This window comes from Anguilla anguilla, chromosome 2 (genome assembly GCF_013347855.1).
Source record: "Anguilla anguilla isolate fAngAng1 chromosome 2, fAngAng1.pri, whole genome shotgun sequence".
In the NCBI taxonomy this organism is placed as follows: Eukaryota; Metazoa; Chordata; class Actinopteri; order Anguilliformes; family Anguillidae; genus Anguilla; species Anguilla anguilla.
This window is the reverse complement of record NC_049202.1, coordinates 72281970-72305864: the sequence shown is the minus strand read 5'-3', so window position 1 is coordinate 72305864 and position 23895 is coordinate 72281970. Positions and strand designations below refer to the sequence as shown.

The window sequence follows — 23895 nt, the reverse complement described above, 5'->3', positions numbered from 1 at the left end:
CCCAAACAGGGACTTGAACTCTGGAACCACAAATTTAAAGTCTGACACTTAGTACTGACTGAGCTAATTTGGCCCCACTAAAGAAGTGCAGATAGCTAGTTTGCAAGGTACAAAGTAAAAGCTTATTGCAATCACATTGGCCAGTGGGAATATTACTGAAACACAGCACAAGTTTGCACTGCAGACAGTAATCCTCCCTTCACTGGCCTTTGTGGGTATTTTTCACAAGGGTTATCCTTTACTTTTACATTTTAAACATTTAGCAGATGCTCTTATTTGGAGAAATCTGAAGATCTTACATACAATACATATTTCTATTTAAAGCTAGATATTGGCTGGAGCAATTCAGGTTAAGTACCATTCCGCAAAAGGTACGATGGCATCACCATAGGTGAGAATTGAACCCACAAGTTCAAGTCTACTTCCTGAAGCTTCACAAAATGAATGTTGTGATTCAATCAGAATTAAGTACAAATATATTAAATGAATAAGAAAACATACAAAGATTATTCAAGGGAGAAAGAAGCATGAGCCTACAGAACAGTAGATGCAAAAGAAAACTTAGCAGGAATAACTGTTTGTAAACAAAAAGGTTAAAAAACAAATGTGTCCAAGAGATCCTACATAGGGCTTTTTCCTGTTTAAGTTTAACATGAGGTAGACACGGACAGTCAATGCAGACAGGAGGTTTGTCTTTTTAAACGTTTATTTCCAAAGGTTAATACACAGTTTGCACAGTTAATTAATTATTACATGTCTGATAGTCACTCAAAACAGCTTGAGTTTTGTTGAGAAGAACATGAGGGTTTGTGTGCAGAGAATGAGGGCAGTGAGCCCTTGTTTTCTTTGGTTTGAATCTGAATCAGCTGAACCTATTAAATCTAGCAGCACTTATTATCAAGGCTTACAAACATTTACTGATCAAAGAAAGGTTTGGTGAAAAACAAAAGAACTGATGTTCACACCCATCAGCTGGAGTGGGGTTTAGGTCCGGCTCACAGCACACAGCAGGTGTGGGGAAGGGCTGAGGGTGAACCCCACGGATGGAGTCAGGTCCAGCTCGTCCTTGGACACCCCTGGTGGTGGTGTGAAGCGGAACCTCTGCAGGAGGAAGGTGAAGAAGAGGAAGAGCTCCATCCTGGCCAGGCTCTCTCCCAGACAGGCCCGTCGCCCTGCGACGAAGAGAATCACATCACCTAAATACAGCTACAGGAGAGAGAGAGATAATCACGGCACCTAAACACAGCTACAGGAGAGAGAGAGATAATCACGGCACCTAAATACAGCTACAGGAGAGAGAGAGGGATAATCACAGCACATAAATACAGCTACAGGAACGAGAGAAATAATCATAGCACCTAAATACAGCTACAGGAGAGAGAGAGAGAGAGAGAGAGAGAGAGAGAGAGAGAGATAATCACAGCACCTAAATACAGCTACAGGAGAGAGAGAGATAATCAAAGTCCCTAAATACAGCTACAAGAGAGAGAGATAATCACAGCACCTAAATACAGCTACAGGAGAGAGGGACATAATCACAGTACCTACATACAGCTATAGGAGAGAGAGATAATCACAGCACCTAAATACAGCTACAGGAGAGAGATAATCACAGTACCCAAATACAGCTACAGGAGAAAGAGATAATCACAGCACCTAAATACAGCTACAGAAGAGAGAGAGATAATCACAGTAACTAAATACAGCTACAGGAGAAAGAGATAATCACAGCAACTAAATACAGCTACAGAAGAGAGAGAGATAATCACAGTAACTAAATACAGGTACAGACTACTCTTAGTACAAACTGAAGCGTGTCCCACCCCGAGAGAGAGAGAGAGAGAGAGAGAGAGAGAGAGAGAGAAAGGTATACTCTTTCCTGTAGTTGTATTTAGGTGCCGTGATTATCTCTCTCTCTCCTGTAGCTGTATTTATGTGTTGTGATTATCCCTCTCTCTCTCCTATAGCTATATTTAGGTGCTGTGATTATCTCTCTCTTTCCTATAGCTGTATTTAGGTGCTGTGATTATCTCTCTCCTATAGCTGTATTTATGTGCTGTGATTCTCTCTCTCTCTCTCTCTCTCTCTCTCTCTCTCTCTCTCCTGTAGCTGTATTTAGGTACTATGATTATCTCTCTCTCGTAGCTGTATTTAGGTGCTGCGATTATCTCTCTCTTTCTCCTATAGCTGTATTTAGGTGCTGTGATTATATCTCTCCTATAGCTGTATTTATGTGCTGTGATTACCTCTCTCTCTCTCTCTCTCTCTCCTGTAGCTGTATTTAGGTACTATGATTATCTCTAATCACAGTAACTAAATACAGGTACAGACTACTCTTAGTACAAACTGAAGCGTGTCCCTCCTCTGACTGAAAACAGCAACCTGTGGATCAGGAAGCTTACGTGTCATATCTGCTGCATTCTTGCATTGGTTCAGAGAGCTTTGCTTTGCCATGTGCTGCACTGTGCTGTACCTGCAGAGAAGGGCATGAAGGCGTCTCTCTTGATGAAGCAGCCCTTCTCATCCAGGAAGTGGCCGGGGTTGAAGCTGTGGGGGGTCTCCCACTCCTCCTCATCCTGCAGCACTGACGTCAGGAGTGGGACCACTGTAGTTCCCTGTAACACGCATGCATGCATGCACGCACGCACACACACGCGCACGCAAACACCATAATTGCACACGTACACACACACACACACATAGTGCCACAGCATCTGATCTCGGACCAACAGACTCCCAGGCCACATCTACCATCATAAGGGTGTTGACCCCTTATGATAAGTCCAGCTATCAGTACGTAACTCCTACAATCTGTACATAACTATGGATATCTGAACATAACTCTGGATATTTATACATACTGTAACTCCTGCGATCTGTAAATATCTCCTGCTGTTTAAGCGATATCACACGAGTGGGAGTGCCCGTGATTTGACCGTAGGCACGAGGCCGCCAGCTAATATGCAGTATAACAGCATGACCTTGAGTGCACCACCTCGAGTGCTCACATACAACAGTTATATAAACTAGGCTGTTTATCAAATAATGGTAATTTGAGGCAATAAATTATGATTATCATTTATTTGGGTAATGCTATAAACAAACACTAAGGATGACTGGACTGTGTCTGTGTATGATACAGGAGATTTTGGAAAGTGGTGTACTATCTGATACGATCGGCACAATAGACTAACTAAATCTTGCCTTATTCCTCCTTCCAGGAGGATAGTTTCACGTTATGTGTTAATAAATAGCTAGCTACTGTTTGGCTGTGATACACTAAATTTAGCAACATCGGCAGTTAGCCAGTAGGCCTGTCACCAGCTAACTTAAAAACCTTCACAGAAATGTGCGTTGCAATCAAGTCCCACTTCGCGACTGACTCCAAGCTAAGCTGCATCTTCATTTAAATCTGCTTTATGTAAACTTGGCACAGTTGTGGCACACAGCATAGCACCGAATTCAGGGACCATCTGTGGCTGGGACACAACCAGAATAAAGCTATTCCTCCATTTATTTATTTTGTTGAGGTCATGAAAGAAGTGTTTCTGGATGAAGTGCCGAAGACTGCATGTGCCAACCATCGTGAATAAACGCATCAGAAATAATCTGGTCTATGCTGTGTAGAATTGATTATGCATACATGCAATCTTTACAATTGTTTGTGATTTGGCAATTCTATGCCAGTGTCCTAATTATGCGATAAGACCTTGATAAGTATAGGTGACTTAGTGCAGGTCTAAAACACAAACCTGCACCCACACCGGCCCTATTCAGAAAAGACTGTACATAATTGAGCCCTGCAGCCATTTAACCAGACAGCTTAGGAAGAGAGGGATGGAAAGAGAAAACAAATGTGAGAGAAGAAGAGAGGAGATGAGGAGGGAGAGAGGGAAGGATACAGATTAGGCGAGGTGGGTGATAGAACCTTCTTGATGAAGTGTCCCTGGAAGGTGACGTCACAGCTGGTGGTGTGGGGAAGGCTCATGGGTACAATGTTAGCCAGTCTCTGGATCTCGTGGATCACGGCGTCTGTGTAGGGCAGGTTCCTCCGGTCCTCCACCCGGGGTTCCCGGTCCCCAATGACCCGGCTCAACTCCTCCTGAACCTGGTCTGCACCCCAAGAGAGGGAGAGAGAGAGAGAGAGACAGTGAAAAAGCATACATTTTCTTAACAACAATCCAGGCACAACTCTGTGTGTGTGTGTGTATTTCCGCACCCTGTATGTGGGGGTACTTGGCCATCAGCAGCAGACCCCATCTCAGGGTGGTTGCAGTGGTATCCGTCCCTGCTGCAAACAGGTTGTAGATGGTAAATTTCAGGTTGTTGTTGTGGTAGTAGGAACCTGGCTGGTCTGACTCCTGAGAGAGAACAGGTACAGAACACCATAGAGACCATGAACAATAAAATAAAGAGTTGGTTGAACAAACAATTTATTAAAGATGTAGAAGATGTATTTCAGCAAATGATGAATGTGTTACTTGCTTGCCACTTCTCTGAAAGCCAATGCAGGAGTTTGAAAACGCAGCAAAAAGATTGAATGATTGCAAGAGTAAAACTGGCTTCCCATTCCATCCAGAGATTTATTAGCTTACTCTTCAACCGATTTCCAACAATTTTGCTAGGTGAAATATCATCTTAGCCTGCAAAAGCCTATTGGGTGCGGAATGGATAATTGTGGACGCTGTAGTTATAGAAACGATAGGCTTAGAACTCCATGAAGGTAACGCCATATTTTTGTGTTTTAATCGAAACTGAGACTTTGAACAAACTGGACAGAATAGCTACATGACAACTGTTTGAAATAATATTTGTGTGCGTGCGGCACCAGCAAGCTGCCAAAGCTGTCCATTCAAGAGCAACAGTGTACAGGATAAAAGGATGAGAGTCTCTGCTGAGTGAATCTACTGTAATGCGATGAAGGCTTGTGGTTAAGAACGACGCAGAGTATGGTTCAGTTGAGTCCCGGTCCGGTTCTCCTTCTCCATACCTCCTGCTGCCGATCCAGGAAGGAGTCCACAAATCCCCTGAGGTCCTGGGAGTTGAGTGTGTCCCTCAGTCCCTGCACCAGTCCCATAATCTCCTCAAGGTTGTATCCGTCGTTCTTAAAAATCTGGGTCCGATTCACCAGCCACCAGCCACAGCACCAGCGCAGCCAGGGGAACATGTTGTACAGCTGCAGTAACCAGCCAAAAAACAAAAACAGCTCAGGATCAGAACTACAAAGGACAGGTGAATCTATGGCCTTTTCTGTCATTGGGAAGGTCCATTCAAAGTTTTCTAAGAAGAATATCAAAGTTCCTGTTGATAAGGCGACCATGAGGACATTAACTACATCACTAGTTCAGTGCCACTATGATTACACCTGCACAGCCTCATGCGATGAGTAACAAAAAGAACAAGGAGAACTCCAAAAAGCTTAAAACAAACTAATGAGGGTAGTCCTTAGAGGCATATTATGCAGCTTTTTAAAGCCTTGCTGAGGTCCTGTGTTTACATTCAAAGAAGTCTCCTCCTCCATCTTCAACCCCAACTACTCCCCCCAAGTACTCAACTTTGGCCATCTAGCTACCTAATGTACACTACATGGCCAAAGGTATGTGGACACCTGGCATGCAACGACTTTATGGATATTAATATCGAGTTGGTCCATTATTTGCTGCTATATAACAACCTCCACTCCTCCGGGAACGCTTTATACTAGACGTTGGAGCATTTCTGCAGGGATTTGTTTCCATTCAGACAAGAGCTTTAGCGAGGTCAGGGACTGATTGAGGCGACTAGACCTGGCTCCCAGTTGGCTTTCCAATTAATCACAAAGTTGTTGGATGGGGTTGAGGTTAGGGCTCTGTGCAGGCCAGTCAAGTTCTTCCACAAAACCATTTCTATGTGGACCTTGCTTTGTGCCCCAGGGCACTGTCATGCTGAAACAGGAAATGGCCTTCCCCAAACTGCTGGGGAAGCACAGAATCATCTAGAATGACCAACACAGAACACAGTGTACTCATCTGTGGTCCAGTAACTATTTCTATTTCTCCACAGAACTGCAGAGCACATAGAGTAGAGAGCTGCAACTGACAGTTGGAGAAAGATCTCTCTCACTGAGAAAAACTGGTGGCCTATGGGCTCCTGATGTGTCAATAAAAAAGAACTAATGTAGAGGGGTAACATGAGGAACCCTGGTTGACTTAACCCACCGTAACCCTGGAATGTGGACAAAAATCTACTGTCTCACCACAAAGGACTCTTATAGATCCCTAAAGACAGAACCCAGGCTACAGCTTGTAATGTCTTGGCAATGGAGCATAGCTGTACCTGTGGCTCAAGCCTTTACCAACTAAGCCACTTGGGTCAAATGTTGTATTACCATCAAATCCAGAAAGAATTAAAAAGGTTAAAATTTCTAACTTAGTAAAAATTACCAGTATTTCAGCGGAGCCACACAGGTGGATGTTTTCACCGGTCCTGTCGACCATTTTCTGAAAGGCGGGGTCAGCGTAGTCAAAGCGGGTGCCGTAGACGATGGCGCTGATTATGTTGGAGACGCAGTAATTCACTGGCTGAGCGGTGTTGAAAGGCTCACCTAAAGAACAAAAAAAAGTTAAGAAAACCCTCCAGTTTTGTCAAGAGTTTAAAGGATAAAACACATTCTTCCAAACTCAAGAACTTGAGGTCTCCAGCGATTAAATAAAACAATTGCACACAGGTAAGCTGTTGGACAGTGGATTCTAATCTCTGGCAGAGGATTCTAAGTTTCTAGGACCCAGTGTGCTGCTTCTTGTCACAACCAATATCTGCATCAGTTAAGTCTGAAAACATGTATTTTAAGTTCATGATAAGCACTATATTTATTTCCATAAAGGTACAGGAAACTGAAATTTGTGAATCTATTTTTTAGCATTCACAACACAATTGATTCTTGCAAAAAAATGTATTAATTAATGTGAGGGTTTCAGTCAGTCCACCAGTGACCCCCCCGCCCCCGCCCCCGCCCCCCTCAGACTGGTTGAGTGAAAGGCAGGGTGGCGTAATCTTTAGCAAGAAGGAGGTTTCTGGGTTTGAGTCACAGCTGGCCCGGACCCTCTCTCTCTGTGGAGCTAGCATGTTCTCTCCGTGTTCATAGTGGATTTCCTCCGGCGGTGCTCCCGTTAGGAGTGTGGATTTCATCGCTCTCTAGTGACCCCTGCTGGTCGATTAAGCACCTGTTGACTGGATGCCGTAAGGTGCATACGAGAGGTCTTCCTCCGTCAGCTAAAACACGTAGCCCAGGGACTACAAATTGAAATTGGCCTCCCTGGCTAACTCCCAGGTGCATTTTACAGAAATGTGATTACAGCGCATTGTCCCTGTCAAGTATGCAAGTATTAAAATGACGTTAGCCGGCATGTGAAGTGTCTTTCTCTGACTTCCTCAGAGTGTGAATAGAGGCAGTGACTGACACTTGGGCGTGTGCTTGGGCGGACAGCACATAACTGTCTCTCCGAGATCGATAGCAGAAGTTGCAGAAATTAGTGCTGCAAAATATGACTGGCTATTTCAAAATAAAATGTTGATTGAATCCAGTTCTATATGTCTCTCTCACCCTTAAAATTCTCAAACACCTCGATGAGGGAGCGGGATTCCTCGATGATCTTCTCCTCGCTCCCCCTCTTGCCCATTCCGAAGTCGCGCAGGTTGGTGAGGGAGAAGCGTCTCATCTCTTTCCAGGAGTTTCCGTTGGAGAACAGCACACCTGGGAGAGGGCAGAACGCCACAGGGGGGGCCTTGCAGCCTTGAAATCTGTCGGTCTGAAATCATTTGTGCAAACAAATGCAAATGTGGAAGACAGTTCAGCAGTAAGACATAGGAGAAACACTCGCTAGCACCCAGCTAGCAAGCACCAATGGTTGGGCCACTGTCAGCCCTCGGTGCACCTATGTTGTAAGAATCAGCACTGAAGTGGTCGGGTGGCAGACCGTTTCCCCAACTACTAATTTTAACAGCTGATCCTCCACTGGAATGCCTTTCCTTGACTGTCCAATAGCCCACTGCTGTAGTGCTGATTCTGCAACAGCAGGCTGCTAGTGGGCATTTCAGGGCTATTCAAGTGTGTCTGAAAGCATCCGACCAGAGACAGACTATTGGCCCTCTGATCAGTGTGGGGGAAAAGGTATGCTTGGACACTCAAAGACTGTGGCGATGTCCAGTTGGATAAATGTTCTGGGTCACTATATTTGCTGAAGTGCACGTAGATTGTCAAACTGACAAACAGACAGGACTGGACTGGATTACATACCGTGCCCTTGCAGAGCCTCTCTAAATATGGGTGAAATTTCCCGGTCTCCAAACTCTTCAGCGTAGTTGACCAGCGCCTGTTTGACCGTTTTGTAGCCTGCCAGGACGACCACCTTCTTGGGGCCCAAGTATATGGTGAACACAGATCCATATTTCTTGGACAGCTGTAGAGACAGAAAATAAATTAACAGGATTTGAGCAGCACTTCCTCTGTGACAGTACCTAAGCCACAGTCAATTGTTGCTGTCAATAATAGTATTGTTTGTCCAATTATTCATAAACGACAAACATGAATATTCACAACATGACTGAAAATTACAGTAATAACTATTATTGATTCTCATGAACTACAAACCCATTTCAATACTGACTTTTATTTTAAACATTTTGAAGGAACATCAATAATCAGGACTGTGCTTCAAAAAGTATTAAATGATCTCTTGCTAAATTCTAAGGTGAATGCTCTATACTTGTCCTTTTAGGAAGTGCTGCCGTTGATACCATTATCCATTCTACTATAATTATTAGACTCAACAGCTGATCATAGCTCTGAACTAGTTCTCTTCTTACCTATTTAACAGAAAATTCCTATTTAACAGCATTGTGTGTGTATTCGTGAACTATTTTCTTCCCCTTTCAGAGGTGTAACATCCTCTGCAGCAACTTCTACTCGTGCTCCTCAAAGACTTCCAGTTCCAGTTTTGTTCATGCTTCATTTAGGTGAAATTATCTGCAAACTTAATGTACCTTTTCACTTTGATGCCAGTGACACCCAGCTACATCTCCCCATTGTATCGAGCACAATGATCTGAATTGGCTATTTGACAGAATTTATATTGCATGTCAAAAACTGGAGATCTTAATTTCTCCAGCTTAATTCTGGCCTGGGTTCACGGCACACTCTGTTCCTGTTCAGTCATATCATAACAAAGTCTACTTCAGGAAACTGTGGGATTATCTTTTACCCAAGTCTCTATGTTAATCAACACACAAACATGTTTGTCCAGTCTTACTTTCTCCAAGAAAAATACCTAAAATAATGTCAAATTTATGCTTTGGACACACTGCAGTTCACTGTTTTGGCCTTCGTTTTGAACTCCTTAAAAAAAAAAAAAAAAAAAAACACTTTAGGTATATTGTGAAGCACTAAATGCCTGTAATGTAATGGATTATAGTATCTCCCAAATGCCTAAACACAAATATATGCATTACATTACATTACATTACAGGCATTTGGCAGACGCTCTTATCCAGAGCGACGTACAACAAAGTGTATAACCATAACCAGGAACAAGTATGACAAAACCCCTAGAGAGAAGTGCAGGGAACAACCGCATAGTTCAACTTGGACCCTGAAGGTTAAACTGATTAACACTAACAACGAGAACGGCAACAACGCAGTCTATGGAAAAAATACAAGTAGTCGTTAAGACAGTTAATGCACCTAAGTCACCTACGAAACAGCTGCCTAGTTACAACCCTAAGCTTACAGTCATTTATAGGGGGGTAGGGAGGGATGGGGAGAGGTGCAGCCTGAAGAGGTGAGTCTTCAGTCGTCGTTTGAAATGGGTCAGTGTCTCAGCTGTTCTGACCTCCACAGGGAGGTCATTCCACCATCGTGGGGCCAGAACAGACAGGAGACGTGTTCTGGAAGTGCCGGTGCGAAGAGGGGGAGGTGCTAGGCGTCCTGAGGTAATAATATATCTAACTGTAAAGAATTGTTTTTATTTTTTGTTGTTTGCTTTTTACATTAGAAAGAGCATGCAGTATCATGGTGAGACGAAACTAGATCTAAATCTCAGACAATGGAGAAAGAGAAGGGAAAACAAGTATGTGAATAAGGAGAAAAAAAAACTGGCAGGACAAACTGTCCCCAGTTATCACAGGTCAGGGCATCCATTCAAAATTAAGCTGTTTCTAAAACAGGTTAAACGCAGTTTAATGGCAGTAGATTAAATGTCATCGACATGCCACAGCTTTTTGTCAGTAAGCAATTTAATCCCTCTGACACTTTTCTGAAAACAAGGCTCACAATAACAGTTTGCTTCCAGACCCGGACCGAGTAGTTATTTCTTTACCCTTCTTAGACACCTGGGGCTTGGGGATTACTGAGCTAGTTTGTACTGAGCGGTGCAACTGCACTGAGTAAAACCCGGAACCCTCCCAAATCTGGAACGTGGACTGAAGTAAAGAGAGCTGTTTAAAATTTCTGCAGATTTCAGACAATTTTGAAAGTTTTGTTTTAGTATATGTGTTTTCTTATTACATCTTTTTATTGACGTTATTTTTTATTTTTTCATTATTATTATTATCTTTTTTTCTCAGCATTCTTAGAGGTAGTAATTGTAATAGTGTAATATTCATAATAATAATCATTATATCACAATCATTTTTTTTTGTCCTTACCTCACAGAGAGACAGGTGGAGCTGTTTGAGGTCCAGGTGGAGCAGGTTCCCAAGGAGGGGCAGGGGTCTGGGTCCCGGTGGTTCTTTTCCAGGCCCAGTGGTGGAGGACAGCAGGTAGAGCAAAAGCAGCACCAGCACCACCCCCAGAAGGGTCACAGGTGGGTGTATCTGGGGTAAAATCCCCTCCAACATCGTTCCCTCTGATCTGACCAGCCCCGAACACAAAAGAGAGACAATGAGAGAGAGAGAGGCAGGCTGTAGTATTTTCTACTATTTTCCAGGGAGGGAGGGAGGGAGAAAAAAAAAGAGAGAGGGGAATTTTAAAGGCAGTAGAAGAGCTTGTTTTTTCTCCTATTTTTGAGAGACGGAAGGAGGGCGAGAAAGAGTCGACAGCATCAACACTCCCGAGCAATAACGCAGCCGCCTGTCTCAACAACAAGGAACCGTTCTCCTCCTTCAGGGAGCTTCAGAGTCTCAGCGGAGAAAACGTCTCAGGTCAGTGGGCAGGGCCAAAGCTAATAAATCAGTACCGTGTCGACAGTGATGTTCGGTACCAAGTCCAGTGATCTTTTAAAAGGGCCGGAAGGAAGGTTTAGTGGTTTAGTGGAAAAAAAAAAAATTTGTTCTCGCCGTACAAACAAAAAGGAAAGTTACAAAATACTCGCGCACACAAAGCAGAGTTCATTAAAAAAATGCAGAATGCAGTGGGAGGAGCATCAGGACCAGCCTACCACGTACAACTGTCACTAGGTTGCACAGTTACTGCGTAATGTGTATAAACAGCAGGATCATTTCATGGTGCACAATTTCTCATGCAGTGCGTCGTTATATTAAACATTGACGCTGATACGGGTTGACTCAGTGTCCCCACCAGTACAGTTACACATCAATGCGCAAACAAATGATCGGGTGCAGTCATTGTCGGTGACAAGCAATACCCCAGCCCCGATGCTCCAGCCACACCACATACCCCCGCCTCCCCACAGGCACAGCCCTCACCTGCGCACACACACACACACACCAAATATATTCGGAGGGAATTTATACACTCACTCTCTCTCAATCACTCACATGTACATACATACATGTGACATGTGAGACTGAACTGCTGCATCCACTTACATAGTTTTTGGACTGGGGGAAGGCTTCCGTAAGTGTACAGAGAGGTGGTTGTGTAAAGTGCGTGAGAAGGTGAAGAGAAAACGGGGGGGGGGGGGGGGGGGGGGGGAGGCGTGGAGTTCTCTCTCGATGGTGGAGAGGAGGGAGAGTAGTGTGAGGATATTGCGTCGGAGGGAAGATAGCTAGCTTGCCAGAGTTTTACGAGCGATAGATAAACTGTGCTGTGTTGCAGGTTGGAGTAACAGCTCGTAAGTTACTTCCCAAAGAATAAAACAAGTTCAAAGCTGAATACTTGTGTCGGCTGGCTGTGTCCGGATCTTCTCACGCTACTAAAACACGGCAAAAACGAAGAACTTACCACGCACGCACACAAAGCTATGCGGGCAGAGACGAGCCCACTTCCCTAAAATTGTCTCTAACAATACGAACAATCCGAGAGTGCTTTTCAAAGATATCAGTACCCTATGGGGCGACATAGCTCAGGAGGCAAGACCGGTTGTCTGGCAGTCGGAGGGTTGCCGGTTCAAACCCTGCCCTGGGCGTGTCGAAGTGTCCTTGAGCAAGACACCTAACCCCTAACTGCTCTGGCGAATGAGAGGCATCAGTTGTAAAGCGCTTTGGATAAAGCGCTTACGACCAGGGCATGTGAATGTGAGGACATGAAACAGAGAACACCTTTAAATCCATTCGTTAGAATAATGCATTCAATAATAGGTGTAGGTGCCTGCAAAAAAAAAAAAAAGCTTTTCAGTCAAAGCTTTGCATTAAAAGTTTAAACAGTGCTTGTCCTTATCATGAGGTCGTCTGCCATTTAAATGGTCATTTATGTGTATTTGTTGAAGTTTTTGTTGCTCAAGTCAAGTCTATCTAAATACATATTCTGTCAGCTGTGGAAAGAAGAGAATGATATGTATAATTGTATAATTTTAATTGTAAACAAAATAGCAGAACGAGGAATAAAGATTTTATATTCCTGTCACGTATTGCTTCAATAATTTCAAATGTGTTTTATGTCTGTGCTATATTATTTTATTATTTTTTGGAGGTTATTTAAATTTTTTGTTATAGTATCCTCAATACTATATAGTATCCTCCTGTCACGTATTGCTTCAATAATTTCAAATGTGTTTTATGTCTGTACTATATTATTTAATTATTTTTTGGAGGTTATTTAAATTTTTTGTTATAGTATCCTCAATACCTTACCATGAAAGGTGGCATATACATTATTATTATTATTTGTAGTAGTAGTAGTAGTAGTAGCAGCAGCAGCAGCAGCAGTAGCAACTACAACTTTTTTTTTGTCCTTACCTCACAGAGAGACAGGTGGAGCTGTTTGAGGTCCAGGAGAAGCAGGTTCCCAAGGAGGGGCAGGGGTCTGGGTCCCGGTGGGTCTTTTCCCTGCCCAGGGGTGGAAGACAGCAGGTAGAGCAGAAACAGCACCAGCACCACCCCTAGAAGTGTCAAAAGTGGGGGCATCTGGGGTAAAAGCCCATCCAACATAGCTCCTTCTGAACTGATCAGCCCCAAGCACAAAATAGATGGACAGGGAGGGCGAGAGTGAAAGTGAGAGGGAGAGGAAGAAAGAGACAAAACAGACAAAATTGCAGTGGTAGCAGAGGTAGTATTTTCTCTAATTTGTCAGAGAACGAGGGAGAAAGAAAGAGTGAAAGGGGTATTTTAATAGCAGCAATAGCAGAGCTTTGCGTTTTCTCCTGTTTTTGAGAGATGGGTGGAGGGAGAGAAATAGAATCGACAGCGTCAACACTCCAGAGCAATAACGCCTGTCTCAACAACAAGGATCCTCCTCGTCCTTCGGGGAACTTCAGAGTCTCAGCCAAGGGGAAAAAACACAACTCCCTTGTTTCACAGGCCAGTGGGCAGGGCCAAAGCTGACAAGCTGTCTCCCGAACTGCAACCGAACAGATCATAATTAGTGGTGATCCGTTTACTTTAAAAAACTGGTGGTGGGTTGGGCTAAGGCAGTGGAATGTCCCCTAGCTAATCCACAAATCTACAAAACAAGTTTTCACGCCAACATAAACAGTAAACTTCAGGCTTAAATGCTGTCAGTTACATTGCAAACATTATCTTGCAAAACACTGTCATGCATCACGCGCTCGCAACTTCCTATTCCAAATAGTGCATTTGGCATTGAGCAGACGCAATGAAATACATTTTGTTAGATCATTTCAGCGGATAATTTCCCACGCAAGAAGTGTAATTAGGCAACGGGTATTAGGTCATATTTCACAGCGTGGCAGCATTACTTGATTGAGTAATTCCTAAATTTACATTGTTTAAATAGTAAATTCCCTAAGGTGTTCAATTTCAACAGTGAAAACCTGCCGTATGAATTATATTACATTTATTTAGCAGACGCTTTTATCCAAAGCGACGTACAAAAGTGTATATCGTGGTCATTGTAACAACTACAAAACACAGATTCAATAAGGTACAATACTCATTTCGTACAGCTATTTAAAGTCAAGAACACAGTTCAGTTCACACACTGAACATTATTCTGACCTAATTTATTCCAAGTCAAACTTGGGGGAAGAACAAGCTACAATATTAGGACAAAAATACAAATTACAAAAAGTTTGCTAATCCAAATAAGTATACCTTTTTTTTTTGCATATGCTGCATCTCGTATATTCTGCTGCCACTTTTAAATTTGGTGAGGTAGTAATTGGCTCAACACTTCCACTCGATTTCAACTTCGTTTTAAATAAATCGTGTTTTAGTCAGTTAAAGTACTACGCTACCCACAATCCTACAGCGAGTTCCACCAATCAGAGACGTCGCCGTTACCACAGAGATGAGAATCACTCTGAAGTCACAGATTACGGCTGGAGTACAGTCAGTACAAGCTGGAAACACGCGAAGAAGTAGTCGACGTCAACTTCTACGTGGTTGTCCAGGCAGGCTACAAGACGGTCAAACAGGCGCTGGTCAAATACGCTAAAGAGTTTGGAGACCGGGAAATTTCACCCATATTTATAGACACTCTGCAAGAGCACGGTATGTAATCCAGTCCAATCCTGTCCATCTGTTGGTTTGGCCATCTACATGTACTCCGAAACCCGTAACAACTTAGAACACTTATCCATTTGGATGTAGCCAGTCTTTGAGTTTTTCCCCACAGTGATCAAATGGCCAATAGTCTGTTTCTGGTGGGATGCTTTCAGACCCAGCTGAATAACCCTGAAATGAAAGAGGGGGCTCCAAAGGTATGGAGGAATATTTCAGACAAAATTAAATAAAATAAATACATCATGAAATGTGCGCATAAATAATTAAATGCAGCACAAAATGTGCGTATGTATTTTATTATTGTGACTGCAGTTGGTCCAGGATTGACAGAAACAGAAGGCAAGCTGATGGTGACAGGGCTGGATCCTCCATCTACTCTGGGTTCCCTCTCCCCACTCCAAAAGTCACTGTGCAGAGAGGTGTGGATGGCCATAAATCCCCCTCCTGTGTCCTGGGAGCCATCAGAGGAGGCTCCCATTTTGCCTGCGCACCCATCAGAGATTCTCATCGGGAAAGCAGAGGAGTCCACAGTGAGTTGGGGCCATGTCCTTTGTCTGACTGGAGTGAGAGGCCAGAGTTGACTTTGCCTCCTTGGGTGTGCAGTTCTGTGGGGGGCTGGCATGAGATCCCATGGAACTGTCCCTGGTGGGGGTGGGGGGCTGCATCTTCCCGTGGGGGAGTTGTGCCCACCTAGGGTGTGCACTGCCATTACAAGGTCAATATAGGTTAATAAACGGATAAGCTTGACGCCTTCAATAGAGAATATGGGTGGCTCTTAAAAGAGCCTTTGGGTAGATGCAAAACGCATTTCTGAAATATAGGTTTACCCACCAAAGCCGTACAGAGTGCGACCCTGACGCTTTAGAGCATAAACCACATCCATAGCGGTGACGGTCTTTCTCTTGGCGTGCTCGGTGTAGGTGACTGCATCGCGGATAACGTTCTCCAGAAACACCTTTAGCACTCCTCGGGTCTCTTCGTAGATGAGACCAGAAATACGCTTGACTCCTCCACGGCGAGCCAAACGACGAATAGCTGGCTTAGTGATACCTTGGATATTATCACGAAGAACTTTGCGATGACGCTTGGCGCCTCCTTTCCCAAGACCTTTCCCGCCTTTTCCTCGACCACTCATTTTCTGCACACAAGACGATATAATTTCTGTACGAGAAATAATGATCTCCAGTTGCGTAACAGCGCGTATCTATGTGCGCAAAGACGACCTGATTGAAGCCACGTATCAAGGAGGCGGTGGCTCTAGCTAAAGCCCGCCTCCCACACTCCAAGACTTCCGAGTATTAGAGCATAAAGACTTACTGCACACCGAACTAGTAGTTTGAATAAAAAAGATCTGGAGGCAATATCGTCTGATTCTAAGATTACTAAAACTGGAATGCATACAAATTAATATCACAAAGCTAGGACAGAACACTAGCATCTCACTAGCCATTCTAGTAGTCTGGGTGGACCAAGATTACGTTATTCTACATTTGGAGTGGTTAAGTGAATATTGGTATGAGGCAGGCCGTCCTGCCAAGGCGTAACTGTAACAGTGTTGTGAATTTATTATTAAACAGTATTTTAAGCGATTAAGCTCCCAAAATGTGTACAAATGAAATGTTCCAAAACAAATGAAGAATAATAACCAGTAATTTAAAAATAAATTCCCCAACTGACCCCCCCCCCAAATGCTTTATTTCCACATGCGTAACAAAGACAATTATTGGAGGAAATTAAATGTTACAAAATTCACATTATCACTAAAGTAAATTACAAATTCAAAGGTGTCCATTGGGCCTTTTTTCACTACCACTTCAAAGAATGACTGAAATGCATCGAATATTCCTACTGATTTACTGGCTGCCACAAATGCGTGTATTTCAGACCACGGAAATACTAAACTGGGTGGAAGTAAAAAATGTCCATAACAAGAATATTGTAGGTGGTTGCTAAAATAACTATAGATATTCCTTTCGCTCATAAGGGAAATGGTTGATTGTATCCATCAAGTTTGTATCCATCCAAGTTTATTCCTGGCATATTCCAATCAGGTTGAACCGTCATTTCATTTCTGACGAGGGACTGGAGAGTTGCTTTTAATTCAGTCGGGTACATAAAGTGAATCCACGCAACAAAAAATACAATTTTCGAGACACCTACACGCTCACCGATAGGAGAGAATAACCAGTCATTCCATGAACTACACTGGAGCGTGACATATTCTCCCCTAAACACAAATCACACAGACACGCAATTATAACCTGGAGAGATTTGCTCAGACACATTTTAAGTGGCTCATAAGATACTTTGTGGTTTGGACAGCATCACATTTTCAGTTTTGTCATATGGTTTACCGGCCACACGTGCGATTGCAACAGCCGAGGTACGATGGTTCCCAGGCCCCACATGAATGAAGTATCGGCACTGGGCAATACAACAAGACAAAGTATCATGAAGTCGAATTGGTTGTAATGGTAGTTTTGCGTATTTGATACAGATTTAGTGGCTCTTAAAAGAGCCTTTGGGAGAATGGTCCTCGTGAAAGCAACAGAAATTACTTTGCCTTCACTGCTTTTTCGGTTTTCTTGGGGAGCAGAACAGCTTGGATGTTGGGCAGTACTCCGCCCTGGGCGATAGTAACGCCTCCAAGCAGTTTGTTCAGCTCTTCGTCATTACGCACTGCCAGCTGCAAATGTCTGGGAATGATGCGAGTTTTCTTGTTGTCGCGGGCCGCATTACCAGCCAGCTCCAAAATCTCAGCAGTTAGATACTCCAGCACGGCAGCTAAGTATACTGGAGCGCCAGCACCAACACGCTCAGCATAGTTTCCTTTACGTAGCAATCGGTGAACGCGACCTACTGGAAACTGCAGTCCCGCCCTAGATGAACGAGTCTTTGCTTTCGCTCTCGCCTTACCGCCAGTCTTGCTTTTTTTTTTTTTTTAAATAAACTTTATTTCAATTATACAAGTTATTACAAACAATTACATAAACAAGAAAATCTAAATACATTAGGTAAAGCATCTTCTATATTAAAAGTCCAGAGTTTGCCAAAGATTTGCATTGCCGTGCTTGATGTCAATTGTCCTTCGACGTTTCAGTTCTGTTAAAATGTTCTTGTATACAGATTCGCTTGACACGTAGATGTGATCAATTGTCATTTTACTTCGCGTTTTCCATATGTGCTGGTTCACTAGACATATTATTAACCAGTATAAATCTTTAAGTTTATCATCAATGTTATATATCATTCCATAAAACACAGTTTCGGGTGTAATTGAAATATTAACACCAATAGATTTAATTTGTTCCCATATTTTTTCAGATCTACTGCATTCAATCAACAGATGCTCCAAAGTTTCATCTGCATCACAATCAGGCATTGGGCAGGATTTCGTTGTAACAAAGCAACTCCATTTTACAACAGCTCTCACTGGCAATCTCCTCACTGATATTAGCCAGGCTATATCTCTCATACTTTCAGAAATGTTTTTGCTCCATATTCGTGCGACCATTCTTTCACATTCTAAAATATTTAGATATCTGTACTTTATAACTCCACCATACAGTTCATTAATTATTAAATTATATATGACCTTATTCTCAGAATGGCACCAGTCAATATTTAAATGTTTAAACTTGTCTACAAAATCACCATACAGAAGTTTAAAATAAGGTTGTCCGGTTCTCGCTCTTCCTATCTTTTTTTTCCAAATAGTAATGTTACCGATCCAGCTAATTTGTCTGTTTATTCCACCTGCCACAATTTTACACATTGCTATTTTTAATTTGATACTTACGTCTATTGCTCCCAATCCTCCTAATTTTCTGGGTTTAAATAACAATTCTCTCCGAGTGACTCTATTCGTTCCCCATATTAATTTACAACACTCTTTACTTATCTTAGTTATATATTTTTCTGTTGGTGGAAACACTGAACTTAAAAAGAAAATTTTTGACAGGATTAACAAATTACATATACCTATTCTAGACCTAAAGCTTGTGTTTTTACCAGACCACTTTAGAACTTCATCTTTGACTTCTTTTTCTTTTTTTTGCCAATTTGATTCACAACAATCAGTATTACTAATATAGATACCTAATACCTTAATTTCTTCTTTTACATCTATGTGTATAGGGAACTGTTTACTTAAATTACCAATCCAGACAGCTTCTGATTTATGATGGTTTAAAACTGCTCCGGATATTTTTTCGTAAATTTTAAAATGCTCATATATAATATCCAATTCTGTTTGTGATTTTACAAACACAGTAATATCATCAGCATATGCTGAAATGATAACTCTCTCATTCCCAACCTTTATCCCTTCTAATCGCTTATCGTTTTGAATTATTTTAACCAAAGGGCTGATTGAAATCACATATAGAGCAGCACTTAGTGGACATCCTTGCTTCACCCCTCTATGAACTTCAAAACATTCTGTCAGCTGTCCATTTACATTCACTTGGACTAAGGATTTTGCATAAAGACACCTAACCATTTTAATAAAGTTTTGCGGAAATCCATATTTTTTCAGAACTTCAAATAAATATTCCCTTGAGACATAATCGAAAGCTTTTTTCTGATCTAAAGCAATAATATAAAAACCATCTTCTTTTTCCATATTAGAAATGCATTCCCTTAGCATACATAAATTATCAAACATTAACCTTCCTTTTACAGCACAGGTCTGTTCTCTTTCTATAAGCAGATCCAGGCTATCCTGCAACCTATTTACTAGCACCTTAGCAAATATCTTATAGTCCAAGTTCATTAAAGTTAATTGTCTCCAGTTGTTAATATCATATTCATCTCCTTTTTTGAAAATTAAAGTGATTATACCTTCATAAAAGGAATCATACATATACTCTTTTAAAATGCCTTCATTGAAGACCTGGGTTAAAAAACCAGAGATTTCCTTCTTACATTTCACATAAAATTCTGCTGGCAAACCATCCTTACCTGGTGCTTTTTTTTAGATTTAACTGTGAAATAGCCAGCTCAACTTCTTCTTGCAGAATAGGGCATTCCAAGTCATCAGAATTAAGACACTGACCATCATTAATTGAATTTAAAAAGAGTTGAGACAGATCATTGTCAATTTCAATATCTGCATACATCTTTTGACACAGGTTTTTGACAGTATGCCGTATATCACATTCTTTTTCAATAACAATACCCATTTCATTTCTTATTGCTTTAATACATTTCTGTTGTTGCTTATCTTTAAACTGAGCTATAATATTAATAGCACTAGGAGCATCTTTGACATTCATATTGCTTCCTATCTGTACCTGTAAACCACGTAGAGAATCTTTGTTCATATATTCAATTTCATCTTTTATTTTGTACATTTCAGTAAATTCTAAGTCTGTTTTACTCAATTTTACGTTCAATTCTATGTATTTTTTGAGCAGCAGGTCATATTTATTATTTTTTTCCTGATTTAGACTTTTACACTTGTATCTAAAAAAGTCCTTCATCCTATATTTAAAAATTTCCCACAACTCAATGGCTGTTTTTGTCAGAATTTTCAAGTTCTTTATATTGTCGATTTCAAGTTTTAACTCTGACACTAGTTCTAAATTATCAAGACACTGAGTATTTAATTTCCAATAGGATTTCTTGGGATCACCTGTGATTTTGAGCTGCACTGTAACAGCCAAGTGATCAGATTCCACAAGAAGTTTAGTTTTGTAATCACATATATCAAAGTTACTATTTACATAAATTCGATCAATCCCTGTCCTTGTATATTTGTCATGTCTAGTAAAGTCAACCTTATTTGGATGTAAAATTCTAAAAGCATCCCTCAAGTCTGTTCCTTCCAACATTTTTTTTAGAGCGGTTCTTTCTCTCGTCATTAAAAAAGGTCTGTGTGAATATATATCTTTCTCCTCTAACACCACATTAAAATCACCACACACCACAATCGGACACCCTGCACATAAAAAATTTCTAAGTTTGCTAAACAGTTGGGTTTTCTTCACTCTATCTGGTGCAGTATATACATTAATTATTCTAATCTTTTTACTAAAAAGGTAACAGTCTAAAACCAATAACCTGCCTGGGATAATTTCCCGTTTTCTTGTAACAGTAACCTTATTTCGAAAAAAGATTCCAATCCCATCAGCCTTATCTTCACCAATTGAGATGAAGCAGGACCCTTTTGACCAAATCTTTTTAACGTCCTCTACATCCGTGCTCGTTGAAAGCCTCATTTCTTGTAAACATAAAACATCAAAATCTGTTTGCAACAACGTATCAAATTTCTGGTGCCTGTTCTTAATCGATTGCACTCCTCTCACATTCAACGTGCAAACATGCATGTAAAGGGTACTCATAGAGTGTATTTATGAGGCAGGCATTATTCTTTCATGGACTAATTTTAGTGTCCATTTTCTTTCGGTCTCTTTCATTTGATAAAACAAGCTTTCGTTTATTAACAGCTCTAGAAATGTTATCGACATTTGTGGCACTTACTTGCTGTCCAGTTACAGGAACATTCTTTGTCGACGTGCGTGGTGATTTGGCCATTTGCATCTGTGTATGCATTATATTCTCCGCACAAAATCGTATGGTAGCGGGTTCGCTACTAAACTCCTGGATGTCCGGAGAGTCGGGTTCTTCACTGGCGGAGTCATATACTTCGCCGTCATCTTCATCCTCCTCTCCACTGCCCTCTCCGGTCCCGGAGGAGTTAGGAGAGGAGGAGGAGGAGGAGGTGGAGGACTGGCTATGTGACCCTCCATCCGTGGAGGGTAAGCTGACTTCCGCAGCGCACAGGAGCTTCAGCTCCCTCTCTACATCCGGCGGCCTCTGTTGCTGGACTATGGTGGATGTTACTCTTTCTCCCTCCAGTATTGTGTGCTTTGCCTGCTGCTGGGCTCCTCCTGGAGCTTCTTGTCGCCTCAGGACGGAAATGAAGCTGCCTCTGCCTACCACCAGTCGCCCCTCGTCCTTTCCTACTGCGACTGGCTGTGTCCCTCTCCGCAGCGGGGCGGTAGAGCTGCGCTCCTCTCCACTCTCTGGCAGCTGCTGCCTGGTTGTGGCGCATTGAGTGTTATTGCCATCTGGCAGTGGCTCCTGTTGGGCTGCGGTCTGCGGTTCTCTGGCGCTCTCTTGTGGCTCTTGCTGGTTTTGACGCGGTTGCTGCTCGTCCTCGGCTCTGGCTCGGTTTTGGTTTTTTGCTTTATTGCTGTAGGAATGGGGACATTTAAAATAAGTGTGCCCCACTCCTCCACACAGGCTGCACCGGGAATCATTGCTGCAATCTTTGGCCTTGTGACCCAATCCTCCACACTTCCAACACTTCATCTGGGTACACTCCTTTACCTGATGGTCAGGTGCACCACAGACGAAGCAAGTTTGTCGCTGCCCAGAATAAATCACACGGCCATTGTAAGGGCCTAGAGATATGGAATTAGGTAATGTTATGGGATGACCATTCGCGTCTTTTTTTAACTGGAGTTTGTATTTCCTAACCCCGTACCAAATTCCAAAACGGTCCACAGGCTTGTAAGGGGCCTGCAGGATATCGCCATGTCTCATTAGAAAAAGTTCAATATCATGGTCCGACACTCGGCCAGTCCAAAATTTTACCACAACATTGATGGTATCTATAGCTATAGAAGAATCGATAGTCCAATTGCTCCAAGGGACTTCATTTGATTTTGCATATGCCGTCTCCATGAAGCGCCTCAGGGCGTCTTCGTGGAAAAAACAAAGTTCAAAATCTTTCCCATTAGGCAACGCAATGAAAGAATATACATCCTTGACATTAATGCCGCCTGATGCGAAAAGTAACTTTTCCCCGACCTGATCACGGGAAGGGGGCTCACCTTCTCTGGTATATTTTAACCTCGCCCAGTGTTGGGCGAACCGAGAGGCATAGGAGGCCATGTTTGTTATTTTATTTTTATTTCCTCAGCCAGACCGCAGCCGTAGCTACGGCCGCGGCCTGGGGAGATTTTAGCTGTTTCTTTTTGTTTTCTCCCTTTTTTCAACACACGAATCCACTCAGTAAACCAACTTAAGCGCAACGATACAGTTAATGCAGTGATCCGAGTTAACCCCCGCCAGTTTTTCCTCGGCCACTCATTCTGCCAATCTTGAGAAAAATTAAAGAATTTTTCCCGTCCACTCATTTTCACTCTAGTTGTACGAGGAAGAAAAAAAGAATAACACAGAATCGAGGAGTGTCCCTCTTATAGCAACACTCTATTCACCCATTGGCTGCAGTGTTAGTGGGATTTCGTCCAATAAAATAGGAGGACAATTTTCAAATGGCACTCACAGCATAGAACTGTCTCAGCGGTTCTAAAAATCGCTCAATTGAAACTACAGGCATTATGAAGTTACCGCTAATCCAAAAAGCAATCACACATATCAACATATGAAACAAACATAAAAACCTCGCATTATTTCTATATATACATCATGGTACTTTTTATGAGCAGTATGTATTTTTACTCCTTTATTCAGAAAGCATCCGTTGAACAGCAGCATTACTTGAAATGATAGTCCGGTTAATAACTATTGTATACCACATAACACGATTTCACTGCCAAGATGTATATGATGGGCCAGAAAATGTTCAGATCTATACTGGATGTGGATTTCACACGTGAATACAGGTTTATTTCCACATTAACACCCTTAGGCTACATTAGGTTAAATGATCTAATTACGAAAAACAATTAGTAAAAGCCAACGATCACTGGGAAATGGCAGTTGCTTCTATTATGAGATGCAGCGTATTTAAACGGGGTCTTAGCTAAATGTATGCATGTAATATGTACAGTGGTATGTATATATATACACACACACACACACATTAGAATATATATTATACAAAGGTTCAGGTGCCTCTCGTCGTATTGCACATAGTGCTGAATCCAAGAGAAAACCGCAGCACAACCTCTGCAGGTCCGAACAACCCGGAAGCACGGCTTTTCAAAGCTCCGTTGGATTCACTCGAGGTTCGGTTACATTGTTAAATTGACCTGTATTACGGCGACTGTCAAATGACGGCCGCACTTTCATAACATTTTGGACGAA

General features: G+C 42.2%; 4 protein-coding genes across 9 annotated transcripts in view; 1 reads left to right on the top strand and 3 right to left on the bottom strand.

Annotated features, from left to right (window-relative positions):
- LOC118219617 (cytochrome P450 2K1-like) overlaps nt 1–23895 on the top strand; it is a 607214-nt gene that overhangs the window by 13598 nt on the left and 569721 nt on the right. The window lies entirely within an intron of this gene.
- Nucleotides 689–23827, bottom strand: LOC118219608 (cytochrome P450 2K1-like). Of its 5 annotated transcripts, XM_035402922.1 has the most exons (11): nt 14425–15072; nt 13111–13253; nt 10681–10885; nt 8276–8438; nt 7583–7732; nt 6423–6583; nt 4991–5176; nt 4220–4361; nt 3929–4113; nt 2474–2615; nt 689–1172 (listed from the first exon to the last, which is right to left on the bottom strand). In XM_035402922.1, exons 1-11 carry the CDS (start codon nt 14446–14448, stop codon nt 985–987), a joined length of 1689 nt encoding a protein of 562 aa, XP_035258813.1. In that variant the 5' UTR covers nt 14449–15072; the 3' UTR covers nt 689–984. The 5 variants fall into 5 exon arrangements, with proteins under 5 accessions (XP_035258813.1, XP_035258816.1, XP_035258815.1 ...); XM_035402925.1 differs by lacking the exons at nt 10681–10885; nt 14425–15072 and adding an exon at nt 21319–21456 and having other exon boundaries at nt 13111–13315; XM_035402924.1 differs by lacking the exon at nt 14425–15072 and having other exon boundaries at nt 10681–10880; nt 13111–13231.
- LOC118219661 (histone H4) lies at nt 15603–16512 on the bottom strand. The gene has a single exon (XM_035403003.1). The coding sequence runs from the start codon at nt 15968–15970 to the stop codon at nt 15659–15661; it is 312 nt and encodes a 103-aa protein (XP_035258894.1). The 5' UTR covers nt 15971–16512; the 3' UTR covers nt 15603–15658.
- On the bottom strand, nt 16550–17773 carry LOC118221651 (histone H2A-like; the record flags this gene model as incomplete). The annotated part of the gene is made up of 1 exon (XM_035406909.1): nt 16550–17773. A coding segment is annotated over one exon (384 nt), but the record flags the coding sequence as incomplete, so codon positions are not given.

Excerpts from the sequence above, each read along its gene's own strand:
- LOC118219608 (XM_035402922.1), bottom strand. The coding sequence starts at position 14,448 with ATGCAGCATATGCAAAAAAAAAAG. Across the intron at positions 10,886-13,110 it reads TCCACCTGTCTCTCTGTGAG|ATCAGAGGGAACGATGTTGG; the intron begins GTAAGGACAAAA and ends GGGGCTGGTCAG. Across the intron at positions 2,616-3,928 it reads AGGGACACTTCATCAAGAAG|GGAACTACAGTGGTCCCACT; the intron begins GTTCTATCACCC and ends TGCGTGTTACAG.
- LOC118219661 (XM_035403003.1), bottom strand. The coding sequence starts at position 15,970 with ATGAGTGGTCGAGGAAAAGGCGGGAAAGGTCTTGGGAAAGGAGGCGCC.